We start from the raw sequence: 21,947 nt of genomic DNA on the forward strand, positions 1-21,947 counted from the left end.
TTGTTTCGTTTTTATGTTTCTTGAAGGCTTTTTCTTTCTTTCCTTCTTTCTTTCCAATGAATGCTTGAAATTCAAGGAGAAATTTTTTAAGTGAATAGTCTGTGCATTTTGCAAGTTCAAATTTAAATCACTGAAGGCCTGTGATCCTACAAATTCATCTGGAAAATAACAGTATTTCTAAATCCAAGCAGACTGAACATTATTAGCCTGTAATAGAATAACTCCCACTATTCCTAGAACAAATCCACTTTCAAGGTTCAAAGGGAGGAAGAAAGCACTGATAGGACCAATGAGGGACCACCCATGGCTGACCACCACACTCCTTCCCTTGGTCTTGCATTGCCCCTCTGCTCCTCAGTTATCCAGCCCAAACCTAGAACCATTCTTAACTGTTCTTCTCCTCTCACTCTCATGTCCAATCCGTCAACAGGTCCAGCTGGCCCCATCTCCAAAATACACTCTGAATCTGACCACTTCTCACTACCTCCATCTCAGCTATTCTGGTCTAAGCCGGCATAATGATTCCCCTGGATGACTGTAACAGCTTCCTGACTGGCTTTCCAGTTTCCACTCTTGCCCCTCTATAAATCCCACGGAGTGGTCTAAGTCATTTTTTACAGTATGCATCAGATCAGGTAACCTCCCCAAACCCTTGGCCTTCGAAGTGGGATGGTATCACACGTAGATAAAATCGAACCTCCCTACCATGACCTATTAAGCGCAGCTCCCTCAGCCTCTCCTCACCAGTGCCTCCTGCATCTCTGCCCTCCCTGCTCAGCTCCTGTCTATTTCCTACCCCCATCCCAGCCTGACCACCTCAGATGCTGTACTACCCATACTTATACCCTTAGATTTTTATTCACACACTTGAATGCTTTATTTTTTCTTGGCTCCTCAAATGTCACCTGTCCAGAGAGGTCTTCCCTGACCACCCTATACAAGGACCTCATGCCTACCACCGTGATTTTATTTTTGTCACAGTATAATGGAGTATTTAATGGAGTATTATGTTGGCTTCTAATTTACTGTCTGCTTTGACAAAGCTGGAAACCCTTACTCATTTCTATGAAATGTGTCCAGGATACACAGGTTCTTATCAAATAAACATCTGTTAAACAAATTAATTCATTTCTAAAATTTATCTTGCTAACAAAACATAAATAAATGCCACACTCATGATCCCTAATTCAAACATTTTTTTTAAACCTACAGACTAGGTTATATAAAAATCTGTATTAATTATAGATTAAAATATAAAAACCATATTCACTGTACAATTGCTTAAGAAATTAAAGAAATGGAGGGAAACTAGCTAAACAGATTTCACTGAAATACACTATAATCAATAACAGAACTGGCAATTTATAGCCTATTCTCCTCATTCTTGCTTGGAAATATCAATCTCCTGGTTGCCTTTCCTCTTCTAGAAAACTCAGCAACTCATATTCTCAAGACACTAAAAGGAAATGACAAGACTATAATGCAGAGGCAATAGCTTTCAGGCTCCCAGGCTCCTCTGCTGCTTCCTCAAAGCTCTTCAGCTCTAGAATTTCAAGAGACATACCAAAGCAATAAACAAAACTCTTATTAATTTTGCTGGGAATTGTATATTTACTATCTCGAATGCAGTAGGATTTCAATATCCCTTGGTTTATTGAGATATGAAATGATATGTCATATACAGGTTGGGATTCACTATGTGGTTATATAAATATTCTCGATATTTACCTGAGAAGTCTAAACAAATCCAAGGATACACACTGTAAAGTGACAGATATAAAAACAAAACAAGAAGGAAAATGGCAATACTTTCAAAGTGTTCGCTGATTTTTGTTCAAAGAAAAAAGTAGTTTTTCTGAAATAAATATACACTTCTAAAGTTACAAAATGTAAATGCTTCAAAGTATCAGTTCCAATATCATTGACGTCATAAGTGTCAAGAATATTCTTAATTAGTGGACACACAAATGCAATTAAATACATAAGAAAAAGAAAAATTATTACAGAGTTCAGTTACAAACACTGTATAATTGTGAATCTGCTCTCACTTGGCATTAGGAGACATGTCAGGTTGAAAATACCTAGGTGGGGAATTTTTCTTTATATTACAGACCACTGAAACACACAAAAGCAATCATGGGCCAGATTTTTTACAAAAATCAAATGGCGAGTAAAGAAAAATACCAACTCTTCCACTTTTATAATTCAGAAAAAAGCACATACACAGCAAATAAATAATCTCAAAATACATCTTCCCAAGATGTGAGAATGTGACCACTGCACAGAGACTGAGAAATGAGAAAACAATGACACCATGAGAAAGAAAGAGTCTCAAGGTCCCAGACAAGCAACAGAAAAATAATTTTCAATCCTCCTTCCCTTCTCTACCACATATATATGCAGACAAGAAGGAATAAAAATAGAACAAGTATTTTTCAAAGAATAAGGCCCTAATCTTTTTACCATGAGGATAATGCAAAGTATCTGCGCTATGCTGTGTACATTTGCAGCCGTGGACATAAAAGAGAAATAATCTTTTGGTGAGAGCCACAGAATTAAGTGCACAGGTAGGGCCTTCTAGTCCTGTTCTATATACTTTCTATCATTATATATCTTTCCAAAAGACTCACATTACTTACACGGGATTCATTTAACCTTTAATTATGAAAAAAATATATACAACAATGACAAAAATATGTAAATACTATAATATTTAAGGAACATTAAGTTGTTCTTGATAGAGGAGCTTAAATAAAGGCACAAACAAAAAAGCACCCCACAAATACAGTGACTTGTCCTACCCTAGATGAGATGATAACTGAAAAATCTAGGGAATTAGCATCAGACATTGGCCTCAGTTCTAAAAGCGGTATTCTAAACACCAATATATAACAGATTACTATAGCAACAAATATGCACTGTCATATAGGATTTCTGCCATTACATGATGAACTCTAATCAAATGAGGAATTATCTGAAGCTCCACATGACCCATTACCGCTGTCAAAAGTAATCTTACCGTAGTGCGGAGTAGACACCCAAAGACAGGAATGAATAATCAGGATCATAGTACAAATAGACAGAAGATACACAGTATGGAAGGATGTCAATCACTCCCACAGCAATGATTCTTCCATCAAGCCAGTACTGCTGGTGAAAGGAGCCATAACCACAATCTGGTCCATGAGGGGGGTTCTCAGCCTGTTGAGAAAACAGATATACATATGAACATTTTGTTTTTATCTTTATATTAAAAATCTTAATAATTACCTAATATACTTTTATTTTCCTTCGTGACTACTAAAATTTCCCATGTTGCCATCATCCTCTGCAGTCACACCCTATAAAACTTTTTACTTGTATAAACACTGACCGAACAAAAGCATGAGAAAAAGAAATAAACTTAAGATTTTTTTTTAACTTGTTTAAAAAATATAACAGTAGGAAATATAAATTTCACAGGATAAATAAATATTAAACTATATTTTTCTGTTCCACATAAAAGTTGGGAAAGAAATGGTGTACAAGTGAAGATGGAGAATATAAAAGGAGAGGGATGGGTGAGAACAGAGCTGCCCCCATACTGCCAGCCAGGCCTGATCTGTGACGAGCCCACACTGATAAGGCATAGGATCCCATTATTTTTTCTAGGTAAGAGTTCCTGCATAAATACAAAAGGGCTATAAGACTTTCCCTTTCTGGCCTAAAGAAAATAAAGTTATTTCCTTACCATTATCTTAATGTAACTATAATCCCAGTGACATTTTTCATTTTAAAATTCAATAAGATTTTTTAAAAGATGTATTTATTTACTTCTAGAGAGAGAGAGAGAAAGAGCAGGTGGGGGAGTAGGAGAGGAGCAGAGGGAGAGGGAGAGAATCTCAAGGCGACTCCCTGCTGACCATGGAGCCTGATGGGGGAGCTCAATCTCACAACCCTGAGACACTGTGACCTGAGCCAAAACCAAGAGTACGATGCTCAACCTGACTGACTCACCCAAGTGCCCCTAAAATTCAATCTGATTTTAAATATAACTGTTCCTAAATGAAAATCATAAAACAAAAATTATGACACATCATAAAAAAATGCTTTGCTAGAGACTAAATAGGCATATTAGAGATTAACAATTTAAGTGAACAAATACAACAGAATATGTATATCATTTTCATACAGCTAAAATCACAGATAGTACGTATGGACAAAAGCAGATGAGAATGAAGAAAAATGAAATAAGTTGGCCTACTAATATTAAAACCAGAAGAAAAAGAAAAACACTACAAGATAGGAAATCTACTGATCAGTATCTCTCAAAACACAGGTATAAAAAACTCTCACCAAAGTATCAGTAAATCAAATCCAAAAATGTATAAAAAGAATTATATATGTAAGTGACAAAGTGGGATTTATTCCAGGTACAGAAGGCTGGTTCAACATTAGAAAAGTAATTTTTTAAAAAAGGCAATTAATGTATTCTATCATGAAAAGAGGCTAAAGAAAAAATCCTATGATATATCAATTGACACAGAAAACACCTCTGACAAAATCTAACATCCATTCATGACTAGAAACAAACTAGGAAGGGAAAGGAATTTCATCAACTTGGTAAAGAACATATACACCAAATCTACAGCTGACATTATACTTAATGGTGAGAAAATGGATGCTTTCCCAATAAAATCAGGAACAAGGCTATGATACCTCTCTTATCACTCCTATTCAACATCATAATGGAAACCCTAGCTAGTGTAATAAAAAGGAAATAAAAGGTATAAAAATTGGGAAAGAAAAAAAATAAAACTGTCCTTATTCACAAATGACATGATTTACTATGTAGAAAATCCAAAGAATCAATAATAAAAAATGGAAATAATAAGCAATTATAGCAAGGTCACAGGATACCGAGTCAACAATCTAAAGAAATTTGCTTTACTATTTACTAGCTATATTACACTTGTACTTATATTTATACTTACTATTTACTATTTACTAGCTATAACTAGAATTTGAACTTAACCCAATACCATTTATAAAACCAAAAAAATTACATGGCTAAGTACAAATCCAACAAAATATGTGTAGACTATATATGCAGAAAATTCTGACAGAAGGAATCAAAGAAGAGGTTAGCTAAATTGAAAAATATTATATGCGCCTAGATTGGAAGACTCATTCTTCCCAAGCTGGTTCACAGATTTAATATCCCAATCCAAATGTCGCACACTATTTTGTGGATATCAACAAATTTATCTAACATTTATATAATAAGGCAGAAGACCTAGAATAGCCAACATAATACAGAAGAACCAAGTTGAAGGTCTGATACTACCTGATATCAAGACTTAAAATAAAGTTGGGGCGCCAGAGTGGCACAGTCGGTTAACAGTCCAACTTTTGGTGTCTGCTCAGGTCATGATCTCAGGGTCATGAGACAGAGCCCTGTCCAGGCTGGGCTCTGCAGTCAGTGCAGAGTCTGTTTGAGATTCTCTCTCCTTTTTCTTCTCCCTGCCCCTCCTTCTTGTATACTCTTTCTCTCTCTAAAATAAATTAATCTTTAAAAAAAAAAAAAAAAAAAGACTCACCAGTAAAGCAATGAAGCTACAATAGTCAAGTCAGGGTGATCCTGGTGAAAAAACAGGTAAGTAGAACGGTGTAACAGAACAGAGAGCACAGAAATAGACCCACATAGGTATGGGTGACTGACCTCTGACAAAGAAGCAAAGACAGTTCAACAGAGAAAGGACAGTCTTTACAACAAATGATGCTGTAACAACTGATACCCAAATGCAAAAAAATCTAAATCTAGACACAGACCTTACATCTTTCAAAAATATTAGCTCAAAATGCACCATAAGCCTGAATGTAAAATGCAAAACTATAAAACTTCTAGATGATAACACAGGAGAAAATCTAGGTGACCTTGGGTTTTGCAGTGAGTTTTCAGAGATGATGCCGGAAGCACAATCCATGAAATATATAACTGGCAAGATGGCCTTCATTAAAATTAAAAACTGCTTTGGAAAACACACTATTAGAAGAATAAAAAGTGAAGCTACTGACTGGAGAAAGCTGCGACACATGTATTGGATAAAGGACTGGTATTCGAGAAAAGAAAGACTAAAATTCAACAGTAAAAAAACCAACAGCCCAGGGGCGCCTGGGTGGCTCAGTGAGTTACTCTGCCTTCAGCTCAGGTCATGATCCCCGAGTCCTGGGATCGAGCCCCGCATGGGGCTCTCTGCTTAGCAGGGAGCCTGCTTCTTCCTCTCTCTCTCTCTCTGCCTGCCTCTCTGCCAACTCTTGATCTCTGTCTGTAAAATAAATAAATAAAATCTTAAAAAAAAAAAACCCTTTAAAAAAAAACCAACAGCCCGATTAAAAACTGAACAAAGGACCTGAGCAAACACCTCTCCAAAGGAGAGGTACAGGTGGCAAATAAGCATTTGAAAAGACGCTCGACATCATTTGTTAGGGAATGGAAAAGAAAAACAATGAGATAGTATGACCCAACTATTGGACTGGCTGAAATCCAAAAACCTGAGTATTAAATACTGGCCAGGATGCGGGACAAAAGGAACCCTCCCTCCCTGATAATGGAATGTAAAATGGTACGGACACTGCGGAGGATGGTTTTGGAGTTTCTGACTAAACTAGATATGGTGTTACTATATAAAACAATAACCACATTCATAGGTATTTATCCAGTTTGTCTGAAAACTCAGATCACACAAAAACCCACAAGCCTGCATGCAAATGTTCATAAGAATTTTATTCATAATTACCCAAGCTGGAAGCAAGTAAGATATCCTTCAGTAGGTGATAGACAAATCATGGTACAGGGAATACTATTCATCGATCAAAAGAAATGAACTATCAAGTCACAAACACACAAAATGAAGAAACCTTAAGTACATACTGCTAAGTGAAAGATGACAGTCTGCAAATGCTACCCACATACATTCCAAATATATCCTGTAAAAGGCAAAACTACAGAGACAGCAAAACGATCGGTGGTGGCCATGAGTACGCGGGGTGAGCAGCTGAAGCACAGGGACTCACAGGGTGACACTATTCTCTCTGATTCTGTCCTGGTGGACATGTGACATCATGCTCGTAGCAAAACTCAGAACTGTATGACACAAAGAGTGAGCCTTGATGGATGCAAACCAAAAGAAAATCATTTAGGAGGTGAGGGGATCCCAGGAAGGAACAGATATATGACAAGAGAATCTAACTGTATCACAAATGTAAGAAGCGGCTCTTTACACTCATTACATTCATATTCATATTCAGATTCATTACAAATGTCTGAAAGTGGCTGGGAGGGGAAAGGTGTTGACCTCAGTAACCTTTGGGTCCAGAAGAATGAGGGTGAAAGTAAATCTGCCATAAGCACTGTATTCTGCCTGATAAAGCTGTTTTACATGAGACTACAGGTTAACAATTGATACATTGATAACATTGATACACATCTCCAGTAAATGGATGGAGGTTTCTCACTATTGGGAGTGGGAATTTACAGATAAGTAAGATAAAATCCATGGGGTAATAGATTAGAATCCGGGACTGGAGTCCCCACTATATTAAGGTAAACTGTTTAGGGATGCCTGGGTGCCTCGGCTGGTTAAATGTCTGCTTTCAGTCATGATCCCAGGGTCCTGGGATCCCAGGGGGATGGGATCGAGTCCCACATCAGGCTCTCTGCTCAGCGGGGAGCCTGCTTCTCCCTCTGACTCTGCCTGCTGCTCTACTTGTGCTCTCTCTCTCTGTGTGTCAAATAAATAAATAAAATCTTAAGAGAAACTGTTTAGCCTAATATAGAGGAGATGGTTACATACAGAAATACGTATAGGCATGTATATATCAAAGATATGTTCATACAATAATAGTACGCATATATTATTTCTTTACTCTGTCAGATGAGAAGGCCTAAGGAAATGACACCCTAGTAGCAACAAGCATGCACGCCTAGTACCCAGATCTTGGTTTCTCCATTCTGTAGTAAAAGAACAAGCCTCTTTGGGAAATGGCTGATTCCAGGACTGGGACAGGAAATAATATAAGCCCAGCTCATCTTTTTAAAGATTTCTTTATTTCAGAGACAGAGCAAGCAAGCAAGTGGGAGGAGGGGCAGGGGGGAGAGAGAGAATCCCAAACAGACTCCACACTGAGCACAGAGGCTGACATAGGGCCCAATTCCAGGACCCTGAGATCACGACACAAGCTGAAACCAAGAGCTGGACAGTCAACCAACTGAGCCACCCAGGCACCCTAAGCCTAGGTCATCTTGTAGTGTCAAAAAGTAAAAAAGCACTTGAAGAACCAAAAGAACACACTGATGGAGTTCTACGAAAGGGACAAAGGGGATGACTAAAAGAGCTCCCAATGGCCAAAGCTGGAACGATTTGAGCAACAAAATCAAGTAGGATTAGATTACAATCCAAAGTATAAAATAAATATCCATGAGTCTATACTAATGTATATGACTGAAAAAATTAGTGAATGAGGGAGAAAGACAAATTTCCCATGCAGAAAAATTCCAAGGAGCTTATGTAAATACTCTGCCCTAAAGGTAAGGGAGCGTAACTAAGTATGGGCTGCACACAGGAATTCCCTTCCAAAGAGGACAAGTATGGGAAGAGGTTTAGGAGAGCAACTGCACAGGTGACCAAGGTGAACAACAGCAAATGGGTTCCATCCAGCAGTATCAGTGATTTCTAAAACTTCCACTGTTATAGTTAAAATGTTGTTTGGGCAATAAATAGATCTTTAAACTTTTAAGAACATCCACCAATAATAATAATGTTATTATTATTATTTGTCAAACCCCAGTTCTAGCATTCACTGTCACATATCCCTTTGCTCTTTCAAAAGCCATGATTATCTCCCTAGAAAAGGATATAGCTTGAGGAGTAGAACTGGCAACAAACAGAAGCAAAAAAAAAAAAGAAAAAAAAAAAAGGAAAGGATATTCATCTATTAAAACTACAATACCTGAACTGACACCAATACTCTAAATTCTCAATGGCCTTGAAGTTGAATCACCTGTCTCAGAAGCCAGACTACTCCAAATATTTACACAAATTCCTATGTATCACTCAATTTTATGAAAACCATCTTTTAGATATAAGCAAACTCTGAGGCTCATAGGAATGAAGCTCCTGTCTTTAAAAAGAATGAGGCAGGAGAGCAACCGGCAGTGACGAGGAACCAGAGACAAGCTGTAGTTTATGCTACAGAAGGCGGGGAGCCGGCCAACGTCAGGAAGCCTCCAAGGTAAAAGCTAATTGGATGACTTTGAAATGAATCGAAATTCTTGCATGATTTCAGTTTAGCATCATTCTAGGACTCATTAAATCTAATGCGTGCATTCATTCACTAGAAATGTACTTATGAAACACACAGTATGACTTCATGAGCATTATCTCAATAGGTAAATGACCGAAAGTTTATGTTAACCCTAAATATGACTCCGCCCTATTTGTTGAACAAGCTTGAAAACTTTTTTTTCCAAATTGCAACTACCTTCTTGGTTTCCAATTTTAATAATTTCATTCATTCCCTGGACCTCCCATTTAAAAACCTTCTTTCACTTACTTTACTTGTTTGTCCTCCTGTGAGTCCAGTCACAACCAATGTGTCCTCCCACCACTACTCCCAGCTCTCGACGCATGTGGAAGTCAAGGGTCTTCTCCCTCTGCAGAACTCTATTTGGCCTTATAATTACTGAGGAAAGAATGAGTCCTTCAACTATGTATTCCGACCCCCACGACATCACATGAGGAAACAAGAAACCCAGGAGTCAGTTCAGCAATACAATCAATGATTATGAAATCATGAAGTTGTAAACTGACATACAAACTAGCCTCCCAGCCCCTAGTCAATGCTAGTTTTATGTGATCCTAAGAAGATCCGCCAATCAAACACATTTAAACATCTTCACTTCACAAATACCCCTAGGATATCTAAGTCAGCAAGTAAGGCAACATGAAAAACAAAGTTTTTTCAATGCATGGTTTCCAACAACTTTGTTGTTTTTTTTTAACTCTTTTTTTAGAGATTTTATTTACTTATTTGCCAGAGAGAGAGCACAAACAGAAGAAGTAACAGGCCGAGGGAGAGAAAGAAGCAGGCCCCCGCTGAGCAGAGAGCCCGATGTGGGGCTCGATCCCAGGACCCTGGGACCATGACCTGAGCCGAAGGCAGAGGCTTAACCCTCTGAGCCACCCAGGCGCCCCGTCCAACAACTTTCTTAAAACTTGTTTTGCTGTATTCCTTTTCTTTCCAACGTGTTTTCTGATAATTAAAAAATGAATGATTTCCTTTACTCTCTTGTGCGAGCTTCACTGACCCAATTTTAAAAATCAGATTTAAAAAGTGGAAAACAATCTAAGCGAAGGCAGAGAAGAAGCTATTTTCCAAAAAGCACATCTGGTTGCTTCAGCACTACTGACTAATAATGATTTGCGGTTCTCAGTTTGGTAAATCAATTAATACTTCCAAGTTTTTCAACAGGTACGGGGCAGCTGTGGGAAACGGGTTGAAGGTGAAGCTGAATTACTGATCGCCTTGGCCCTCCGTGAAGAGATGGAGCAGCCAGAGCCCCCAGATCACTCCCTTCTGGCTGGGAAATGCGGAAAAAATTCAGTGCCTACCATGTTTCCAATATCATACACTGAACTGATTTCACCCACATGCTTCATATTTGTGAACACACACACATCTGTCTAATCAGTATTATCCTTCCACCTGACATAAAACTGCCATAACAGGCTTTCCCTCAAATAAGATCCCTTAGGTCAAATTATTTAACATTAAAACATGGGAAGAATACAGAAATTTGAGAGACAGAACGAAGGTGGTAAAAAGAGAAAGAAAAGTCAGTCAGTCTGTGAAATCAGAAATCAGCAGAACTCCTGGTTATGTCTCTCTAGTGACATAACTGAACAACACCCTTGACATCCAGACTCACTGAACTTTCTCATGCCACATGCTTCAATATGCTAGTATTAGGATACCTGCTGGTTTTTATGAGCAGCAACTAGAGATCACATTTTTTACAAATGTGTGTATCTTCAGTTAACATAGATTTGTCACCCTCACCCCAACTAGGTCAGAAAGATCCACATCTTAAAACAGTTCCTTCTCTTAATTCTCCAAGGGGCTCAGTCCCTCCGCATCCAGTCAATGACTAGTCTCTCTTTACTGACTGCCTCAGGAGAATCCTATTTCAATACTTTGGACTGTCGCATTTCTTCAACCTCTTACTTCTTTAAGCCTATTAATTGTTAACAAAACCAAAGGAAATGAAATGAAATAAAGTCTATTAATTGTTAACATCCTTCAACTGTTACTTAAAAACACAGAGGGTGATACAATTACAGATTCTACAGGAAAGGAGACACTTTGGGAAAGAGAGTTAACAGAGGTGCGGGAAGGATGTGAATTGGCAGCTCTCACACTTCTTGGTCTCCAAATCTCTCTACACTTGCAGAACTTACTGAGCATGGCAAGGAGATTTTGCTCATTGGAGATAAGTTCAGGAGATACTTATTGTACTAGATATTAAAACTAGTATTTTTAAATTTTAACAAAACCAAAAGACAACTGACAGAATGGGAGAAGATATTAGCAAACGACGTATCAGATAAAGGGCTAGTATCCAAAATCTATACAGAGCTTAACAAACTCAACACCCAAAGAACAAATAATCCAATCAAGAAATGGGCTGAGGACATGAACAGACATTTCTGCAAAGAAGATATCCAGATGGCCAACAGACACATGAAAAAGTGCTCCATATCACTCAGCATCAAGGAAATACAAATCAAAACCACAATGAGATACCACCTCACACCAATCAGAATGGCTAAAATGAACAAGTCAGGAAATGACAGATCCTGGTGAGGATGTGGAGAAAGGGGAACCCTCCTACACTGTTGGTGGGAATGCAAGCTGGTGCAACCACTCTGGAAAACAGCATGGAGGTTCCTCACAAAGTTGAAAATAGAGCTACCCTGTGACCCAGCAAATGCACTACTGGGTATTTACCCTAAAGATACAAACGTAGTGATCCGAAGGGGCACGTGCACCCGAATGTTTATAGCAGCAATGTCCACAATAGCCAAACTATTTTTAAAAATACAGGTAGTGAAGGTTATGGAAAGAACCTAGATGTCCATCGACAGATGACTGGATAAAGAAGAGTGGTATATATATACAATGGAATACTATGCAGCCATCAAAAGAAATGAAATCTTGCCATTTGCAACGATGTGGATGGGACTAGAGGGTATTATGCTTAGCGAAATAAGTCAATCGGAGAAAGACAACTATCATATGATCTCCCTGATATGAGGAGGTGGAGATGCAACGTGGGAGGTTAGGGGGTAGGAAAAGGATAAATGAAACAAGATGGGATTGGGAGGGAGACAAACCATAAGAGACTCTTAATCTCACAAAACAGAAGGTTGCTGGGGGGTAGGAGGGCCAGGAGAGGGTGGTGGGGTTATGGACATTAGGGAGGGTATGTGCTATGGTGAGTACTGTGAAGTGTGTAAACCTGGCGATTCACAGACCTGTACCCCTGGTGCTAATAATAGATTATATGTTTATAAAAAAATAAAAAATAAATTTTTTAAAAAGTATGTATTTATTATTTGCTTAAAAATAACAATGAATAACACTCGTTAAAAAATAACTACTAGGGGCACCTGGGTGGCTCAATGGGTTACGCCTCTGCCTTCGGCTCAGGTCATGATCTCAGGGGGCCTGGGATCGAGCCCCACGTCAGGCTCTCTGCTCAGCGGGGAGCCTGCTTCCCCTTCTCTCTCTGCCTGCTGCTCTGCCTACTTCTGATCTCTGTCAAATAAATAAGATTTAAAAAAAAAAATAACTACTATATTTTCCAAAACAAAACAAAAATTTAGTGAGAAAAATGGCACTGATTTCCATTTCTGGAATCTCTTTAATGTCTGGTTTGGCAGAGGATAGCTGGATCTCATAAGTGCTTCTGTATTTGCTGTCACCATGCAGCCTCTGAAAAACACCCCCTATACCCATAAGAGAATGAGAGAGAAAAAGGCTAATAAAATATCATTTTGACCTCAAGGATCCCTTGCTGAGGCTTCAGGGACCATCAGGAATTGCAGGACACTTTGGAGAGCACTCACATAAATGAATTTTTAAAAATACAGGTAGTGAAGGAGACTATGAACTGTAAGCTATAAAAAGAAAGGGAGGACCATACAGTGACTTGAGTCTGGGATTTGGAATTAAAGTAGCTGGAGATGAGCCCTAACTTCACTGTACACTTTCTGGCTATTTTACCTTACCAAGGCAATAACTACTTTTAAACTATCCATTTCTGCATTTTTTAAAAGTAGGCTCCATGCCCAACATGGGGCTTGAACTCAACGACTCTGAGACCAAGATTCCCGTGCTCTACCAACTGAGCCGGCCAGGTGTCCCCCATCTCAGCATTTTTAAAACAGGAATCCTACTATTCTTCACCCTCAAAGGTCATTGTGAAGAACAAATGATAATGTACAAAGAAAAGCATCTCGCAGACTGTGAGCAAATCTGGGTCAGTTTTAGCTTTTCGTTTTAAGGGGTCTGCATGGCACACCCTAAAAGATTACACCTGCGAGATTATACCGGTAGCTCCTGGAACAGCAGCTATTCTAATTAATAGCCTCTATCTGAATTTCACCATAAATCAGTGATGTGATCAATAAGATCTAATAGTTTACCTTCCTCATGCTTGCATTTTGCACATTCTGGCTATGGGAAAGAATTAATAAGTGAAGTTATTTCTCAGAAGTTCCTCCACTGCAAGGATTTAGCTGATAACAGGAAAAAATGTAGTAGAGCTCACCACTAGCTAGAAAAAAGAAAAAACATCCTAAAGACTGGGGAAGAATGGCGAGGTTTATTGATGAGTGAGCTCTGCAGTAGGACACCAAAGGCGCTCTGTAGAAATGGCATCAATATTAATAGGCCAATTTCGGCTTCTACTTAAACCGCTCCCCAAATGGGTGTATATGTACTCTGATAGTACACCTGTCTCCTGACCCACCTGCCTCCACGTACCTCATTCAGGCCTAAAAAAACACTGTTAAGACTCAAAGGAACAGACAAAGGGGGAGTCATGTGCCCGGGACCAGAGGCAGAATTTATTTGTTGGGCAGACTTAACCATGGGTCCCAAGATAGTATTATCTTTGAACAGGGAAGGTCTTCAGGACCTTCAAGAAAGCAGAACCTGCACTGTCCTCCCAAGACATCCAAAAGTACCTCTCCCAGACCACGCCTGTGCACACAAAAATCTACAATTAGACAATTAGTGTCCTGCATTTTTTTTAAACAGCAGTTCATGGAGGCCCCCAAAGGAAATCATTTTAAGCACCTGATTCAAAGTCTGCATTGTATTGAAAGAACTTATTTCTGCAATTGTTTTCTTTGGTTAAGTTTCACGAAATACTGAACTGAAGTTCGGACTGATTTTATTTTGTTTAAAAAGATTTATTTACTTAATATGAGAGAAAGGGAGAGAAGGCATGAGCTGGGGGGTGGGGGGAAAGAGGGCAAGACAGAATCTCCAGCAAACTCCTCGCTGGGCATGGAGCTGAGGCAGGGCTGGCTCTCAGGACCCCAAGATCATTACCTGAGCTGAAACCAAGAGTTAGATGCTTAATTGGACACTTAACTGACTGAGCCACCCAGGCACTGCATCGGGATTTATTTCAAAAATAAAAACACAAAGATGTGCTAAACCACTCTGATACCAAAATCTACCTAATTTCTTAAAAAAGAAAACTCAAAGCTAATTTGAAAAAATACAGTCTATAATTAAGAAGTAAAGACAACAAATAAATTTAAGTTGGAAAATACAAATAGCAATACTCATGGTTACTACCTATCATGTAGTCTTGTATAAGTGATTTAAAAATCAAATGTGGGGTGCCTGGGTGGCTCAGTGGGTTAAGCCTCTGCCTTCAACTCAGGTCACGATCTCAGGGTCCTGGAATCAAGCCCCACATTGGGCTCTTTGCTCAGCGGGGAGCCTGCTTCCCCCCTCTCTCTCTGCCTGCCCCTCTGCCTACTTGTGATCTGTCAAATAAATATATAAAATCTTTAATAAAAAATCAAATGCAACCAATTCCTAATTTGTTGGGAATTGGTTGCATTTGATTTTTTAGCATCTAATTAGCATCTAATTTGTTGGCAATCGGTACACTATAGATGGCCCCCAATTTAACACAATTCCTGGCTCAGAGCTATATTATAAGGTAGATATAATGACAATCCACCTGGAAGACTCCAGCCCTGTTTCTAGTTAGGTCCAAAAGTATGTGAAATTAAAATACTTTAAGGACCAATTCTGAGAAAATATATGGTGATTGGAGTATCCACCAAAGAACATTACACTTTCCTCTAATCAGAATCCTATAAATGTCCAGGAAAAGGAAAACTCCATAACCGTGTACTTCCATTCACTAACACAACACTCAGGTAGCTCGAGTCCCTGCTCGCTGACAATCCCCCGCCTCAAGAAGACAACTGTAGCCTTGAACTAGTTGGGAACATTACCTGATGGGTTTAGCTACCAATAGGCATTGCAATCACCACCCCCAAGAAATATTTTTGTCTTTCTAGGTTACTTTTTGGGGGGCTCATTCTGACAATAACAGAAACTGTGAGTACCCTGATTTGATATCATGCTGGATGTCAATATTTTACAACCCAGCTTACATTATAGGGGACAAATTTTTTGATCTTAGCCTTCAAAATATTCAATTATCTTAGTTAGGTATTACAAATTAAATAATGCTAATTCTGTAACAAGCCTGTACCACAATTATTAGTCTATTCAGGCTTATTCTGATATGATTATTTCCAATCACCACTTATATTCCAATTCAAAGACAACTACATTTAAATGATGTTAATAAAAGAAAGTGCATGTAAAAGTTACAATATTTTCTTTTGCTCTATTCTAAGCAACACTTCCTCTGCTCATAAAGCATATAAAAGTTGATTTTGCTAAGTAACATAAATGACTTATTTTTCATAGCCTTAGAATTAGGAAGAATTCCTATGATGTTCCTATTCACACAATTCTCTCTAATTGCTACACAGTACTTTATACTTGGTAAACTTCTAAATGCCTCGATTTTATCAGAATCCCTGAGTTGATGAAGATTAGCTGGTCATCGGAGAGGAACAAACTATATACCAACTGCCTCAATTTCTGTTGATAATCTCAATAAACAACTCATTAGCATCTAACTTAACAATTTCAATCAGCTCCTACTATGTCCATGACACCGTACCATGACAACGTCTATGTACTTCCAAATTGGGAGAAAGAACCAAATTAAACAAAATTGTAAGATGAAATAAGCTAATTACAGTACATTCATATGAGGAACTATTATGTAATAAATAAAAGCTATTTTTACCAAGAATTTTTAGTAACATTATAAACATTTCTCCAAGTCAAGTGAAGACAATATAAAATGCCATGTATGATCCCAACCAGATGAAAATTTTCCCTCTCTACATGGGCACAGCACACACACAGACTGATAAAGATGGGAAAAAACATCGGGTACTATCAGTACAGGGTTCGTGGATGATACATACTCTTTTCTCCTTTTATTTTTAATAAAAACGCACTAATATATAATCAAGAGTTTTAGAGACTGAGGTTGAAGAATTATTAGTATGTGTTAAAAAGAACCAGTGATACCTGAAATTTGATAAAGGCCAAAAAAAATGACTGGGTATTCTTTTTTCGTTTATTTATTTATTTATTTAATTTATTTGACAGACAGAGATCAAAAGTAGCAGAGAGGCAGGCAGAGAGAGAGGGGGAGGCAGGCTCCCTGCTGAGCAGAGAGCCTAATGTGGGGCTCAATCCTGACCTAAGCCGAAGGCAGAGGCTTTAACCCACTGAGCCACCCAGGCGCCCCTCATTTATTTCTAGATACAATTTAGTTAACATATAGTCCATATAGTGTATCATTAGTTTCAGGGATAGAATTTAGTGATTCATCACATGCAGATAATACCCATTGCTCATTCCATCACGTGCCCTCCTTAATGCCCATCCTGCAGTCACCCCATCCTCCCCCCACCCACCGGCCCTCCAGCAACCCTCAGTTTGTTTCCTAGAGTTAAGAGTCTCTTACGGTTTAAGTGCAGTTCTGGGCTTGATTATTCTAGTCAACTTAGCAAACTCATCTCAACCCCTTATTAAATTGTGTGTACGTGTGTAACTCAGTATCTGTATTTTCACAAATGCTCCTTGCACCAGCTTTACTGTTACTGATACTGGCACTAATTAATGCGTTCATGTATGGTTATCAGGCTTTTCCTACCTGACCATGTAGCTGAGCAGTTTTGGAGGTGACCTACTGAGAAGCTCAATAGAGCAATGGAGCTAAGAAACGCACAAGGGCCCTAGTGGTCTGTGACACCCAGCCTGTCTTTTCTTGACTCTCGAAGACATTCCCACTGCTCTAGCTGTGCTGTTTCTCTGTCTTTTTCTCCCTCTCCACTAAGTTTGTGCCTTTGTTTTTTGTTTCTGTTTGATAACCAGTAAGTTAGCCCCTCAGTGGCAGCAGGAGTTAGATTCGGTTTACGGTCTGTTGGATGAATGACGTAGATCCATTCTCTGTTGAATGAGAGGAGGCAGAGACTCTGGTTCACCAGGAGTATTTTTTGTCTGTGTATCTGTGAGCTCAGTCAATTAAGGAGAACAGCTCTTTGAGATCTGAACCCATGAGTTTCTGTGTTTACATGCGACCTATAGCTCAAGTTGCAGAACCGGAGCTCAGAGCTCTATGTCTGTGAATTTGTGATTCAGAAAAGTCTTTATTTCTTATTATATGTGAAATATTTTCCTACCTTCAGAGGGTATTAATGGATAACATCACATTTCCTTATTAGAGGAGCTTTGTAAAATTGACTTATAGATATTATATAAATCAAATATTCTCCAAATACACAGAAAATAAACTCCTTACAGAAAGTACTACCTCAGAAACATTTTTAAAATAAATCAAACTGGCTTAATAATTTTGGTTTAAAAAGAAAAAGGGGGGGCTGGGTGGCTTAGTTGGTTAAATTTCTCCCTTTGGCTCAGGTTATGATTCCGGGGTCCTGGGATGGAGCCCCCAAGTGGGGCTCCCTGCTCAATGGGGAGTCTGCTTCTTCTTCTCCTTCCCTCTTCCCCCCAGTCATGTCCTCTCTAATAAATCTTAAAAGAGAAAAAATAAATAAAAAAGCATGTCTTTCTCAGATTTATTAGTATTATATATAATATATGAATAGATTTTTTTTAAATTACGAGTTTGAGTTTGCCAAGTATTTCTGTATCCACTAAACAGTAACTCCCTCCCTCCACCTTCCCCAGGCCCTGGAACTTCTGTTCTACTTTCGGTCTCTGTGAATTTGCCTACTCTAACTACTTCAAGTAGGTGGAATCACATAGTATGTGTCTTTTTGTGACTGGCTTATTTCACTTAGCATGATGTCCTCAAGGTCCATCCATGTCATAGCCTGTGTCCAAGTCTCCCTTCTTCTTAGGGCTGAGGAATATTCCACAGGATGCCCAGACCACATTTTGTTTATCTCTTCATCTGTTCATAAACACTTGAGTTGCTTCTACCTTTTGGCTCTTGGGAACAATGCCTCTACGAACACTGGTTCACAGTATCTGTTTGAGCCCCAATTTTCAATTTTTTTGAGTATATACCTAAAGGAGAAATTGCTGGATCATATGGTAAATCAATTTTTAATTTTTTAAGGAACTGCCACTCATTTCCCATAGAGGCTGCACCATTTTACATGCCTACAACCAATGCACAAGGGTTCCAATTTTTCCACATCCATGCCAACATTTATTGTTTGCTTATTTTTTTTAACAGCCAACCTGATGGGTGTGAAGATGGTATCTTAGACACAAATAACCTTTGATTCCCTGAAACTTAACTACTAATAGCCTAGTATTGACAGGAAACATAACTGATAAAAGAAATAGTCAAATTATTTTGGGTTATATGTATTATATACAGTATTCTTACAATAAAGTAAGCTGGAGAAAATATTAATAAAATCATAAGAGCAAATATATTTACAATACTGTTCTATTACAAAAATCCACGTATTAGTGGATCCACAGTTCAACCCACGTTGTTCAAGAGTCAACTGTACAAAATATGTTAAAATGTTAGCTAAGATCACTCAGTTTGAGGGAGCTCTTCATTTGAGATACCCCTAATCACTTTAAAAATGAAAAAGTGAGGGTTGGGATGATAAAGGGGCCTGTCCAAGGTCACAAGACCCATTTAGATGAACGAGAAGGACCCAAACTTGGAATTCTCAACTATTGGTGTTTTTCTCACTGGACACTGCTTCTGTGGTGGCCCATGTCAGAACACAATCACAATACAGTAACATGTTCTATTTAATGTAATGAATTAAGATGCTTCAGCAACTTACTAAGCCAGAGGATGAATCAAGAAATGTATTTCTCAATGACATAATTCTTATGTCATTGAAATGAAATGCTTCAAAGCAAGGAAAATAGTCCACCCAAATACTCATAACTTAAACTAGAAGCACTGTGATGACAAAAATTTGAACTTTACAGAGCTTAAATCACTGAAGAACGATTTACAGTAAATGTGTTTAACAAGTGTGACAGAAATAAGCAAGGAACTTAATTTTGCATTTCTATTGCAGAATACAAAAAAATCAAGATGTTAATCTGTTAACTGTTTACTTTGACATTTCCTTATATTTTTCAAACCTAACTATCCAATAAAAAGACTTCTACTGAGGCACCACAAAACCTTACAAGGAAAAGTAACAGAACCTCAAACCTCACAATTCTACAGATTAGTCAATATTTATTGAAGATGGGAGCCTGGATGGCTCAGTTGGTTAAGTGACTGCCTTCAGTTCAGGTCATGATCCTGAAGTCTCAGGATCGAGTCCCACATCAGGCTCCCTGCTTGACAGGGAGTCTGCTTCTCCCACTGACCTCTCTCCTCTAATGCTCTCTCTCATTCATTCTCTCTCTCTCAAATAATAAATAGATAAAATCTTTTTAAAAAATTTATTGAAGATTACGACAAACACCTTAGAATCAAGAGTAACTACCTTAATGAAACTTATTTAACATCAGTTCAATTTGTGACCTGTTTTTCCAGTCTTTCTTATAGAGGGGAAAAGCATCCCCCCAGTGACAACCCAGCCCGATATTTTTATTTAAAACTGAATGACTGCAAACATCAAACAAGACTGACACCCCCATGGAAACTAATCCACCCCAGGATTTACCATTCAAACATTTTCGGAAGCATTCAAGCACATGTAATGGGTAATGAAAACTGTCAAGGCAGATGACCTTAATTTTGAACACAGTTGAAAGATCCTTGGAGTAATGATGAAAACCGTAACTGCTTGCTAAAGGAAGATTGATCTGCAAAAAAGGTACCTGGAAAGGACTTGGATTTTTAAGAAGCCTAAGCGAATCTAAGCTCCATGCCAGAAACATCTTCAACAAGGATATTTATGGCATTTTTCCTCTTTAAGGTCTGGGTTTTTTATTCTAGTACTTTTTCTCTTATTCTCAGAATTTTGATATTTTTATCACAGGAGACTGGTTTCCAGAAAAAGACTTCCAGTTTACACAATTTCATTCTAAAACATAAAGTTTCAAGTAACATTGGTTCAACTGTCACGCGATACCCAGAAGCAGCTGGAATTCCACCAGCACTTGCTGGGTGTGAGCCCAGGGAATACTCTTCCCACTCCCATATAAAAGATGCTTACACCCTGCTTACCGAAGTAAATAGAGGGCAAATAGGAAATGTCTTTAGTTCAAACGATTCTTTGTCAGCAGCCCCAGCCACAAGCGCCCAACACCCTTGAGACCTAAGGGAATGGGAGAGCAATCAAGTGATAATCCCAATGATTATCTTATCTCTAGAATTCTAAACTGGTGCCTCGGCCCAACACTACTCCGCCTGATTCTACAGCACACGGGACCCAGCCTGAAAACTACAGGACTCTTCCCCAACCCACGTTAGCGAGAAAAAACAGCACCTCTCACTTTAACTCCCTTTTATCCAGTAGGCACAGCCTTGCTTTCCTTTTTAAATTATTCAATACCAACAGCAGCCTGACAACCATTCTCTGAGATCTAGCCCTCGGTCAGATCACTCTGTCTGCCCTGGTCCTGACTCTCTAGGCACAGCTGGTGCCCCTAGGCCCCCGACCAGACGGCAGGTGAAAGCTCCTCTTAGTCCCCCAGCTGAACCCTCTTCCCAGCCTTCTCTCACGGCTCTCCACTTCAGGCCAGCTCCCGGGCTATCAGATGCTCAGCATCCTCCTTGTTTGGTAAAACGGTTTTAACTCCCTTTCCAAGTTTAACAGCTCAATCTTCTCCATGTCACCCCTTGACTACTACCTCTGCGAGCTCCCTTCAACTCTATAGAACCCAGTTTGGTAACAGCCATTCCCTCTTCCAAATTCTGGCCACTGGAGAGATCCTGACATCTACCAGAGCCACCCCAAGCAAGGATATTTCATTTGCTTGCAGATTAAAGAGATGGTTAGGTTTTTAATGGTCCTTTTTTTCCTGCTACTACATGCAGGTTGCAATTAGTGTACACAGAGGCACCCAAATGTCCACATTATTCCAGTCTATCGCAGAGCTCCAAGTGAGAAGTCGCTCTCAACTTCAAAAAAAAAAGTTTGGAAAGATGGTTTTACAAACTATCAAAATACACTAATGGCCAACACTTAAAATTAAGCATATTAACTAAATAGCTAATATTCCTTCAAACATATCTATTTCAATATATAACACTGTCTTGGGGAATACTAAATCTGCAAACACTACACCACAACTAGGGGTATAGTAAGGAAGTAAGA

At 38.8% G+C, this 21,947-nt stretch overlaps 1 protein-coding gene across 7 annotated transcripts in view; it reads right to left on the reverse strand.

Moving 5' to 3' along the window:
• Positions 1 to 21,947, reverse strand: part of LOC111144676 (arginyltransferase 1) — a 160,687-nt gene that overhangs the window by 79,756 nt on the left and 58,984 nt on the right. For all 7 annotated transcript variants that reach the window (XR_002640420.1, XR_002640419.1, XM_022499078.1 and 4 more), the window contains one exon: positions 3,020 to 3,201. Coding sequence is in view for 5 of the 7 variants with exons in the window: in XM_022499078.1 (XP_022354786.1) it covers positions 3,020 to 3,201 (182 nt within the window). In the remaining 2 variants the exon portion in view is untranslated. The remainder of the gene's footprint in view (positions 1 to 3,019; positions 3,202 to 21,947) is intronic.

The sequence above is a fragment of the Enhydra lutris genome, unplaced genomic scaffold (assembly GCF_002288905.1).
Source record: "Enhydra lutris kenyoni isolate GAN:26980312 unplaced genomic scaffold, ASM228890v2 scaffoldscaffold12, whole genome shotgun sequence".
Taxonomy (NCBI): Eukaryota; Metazoa; Chordata; class Mammalia; order Carnivora; family Mustelidae; genus Enhydra; species Enhydra lutris.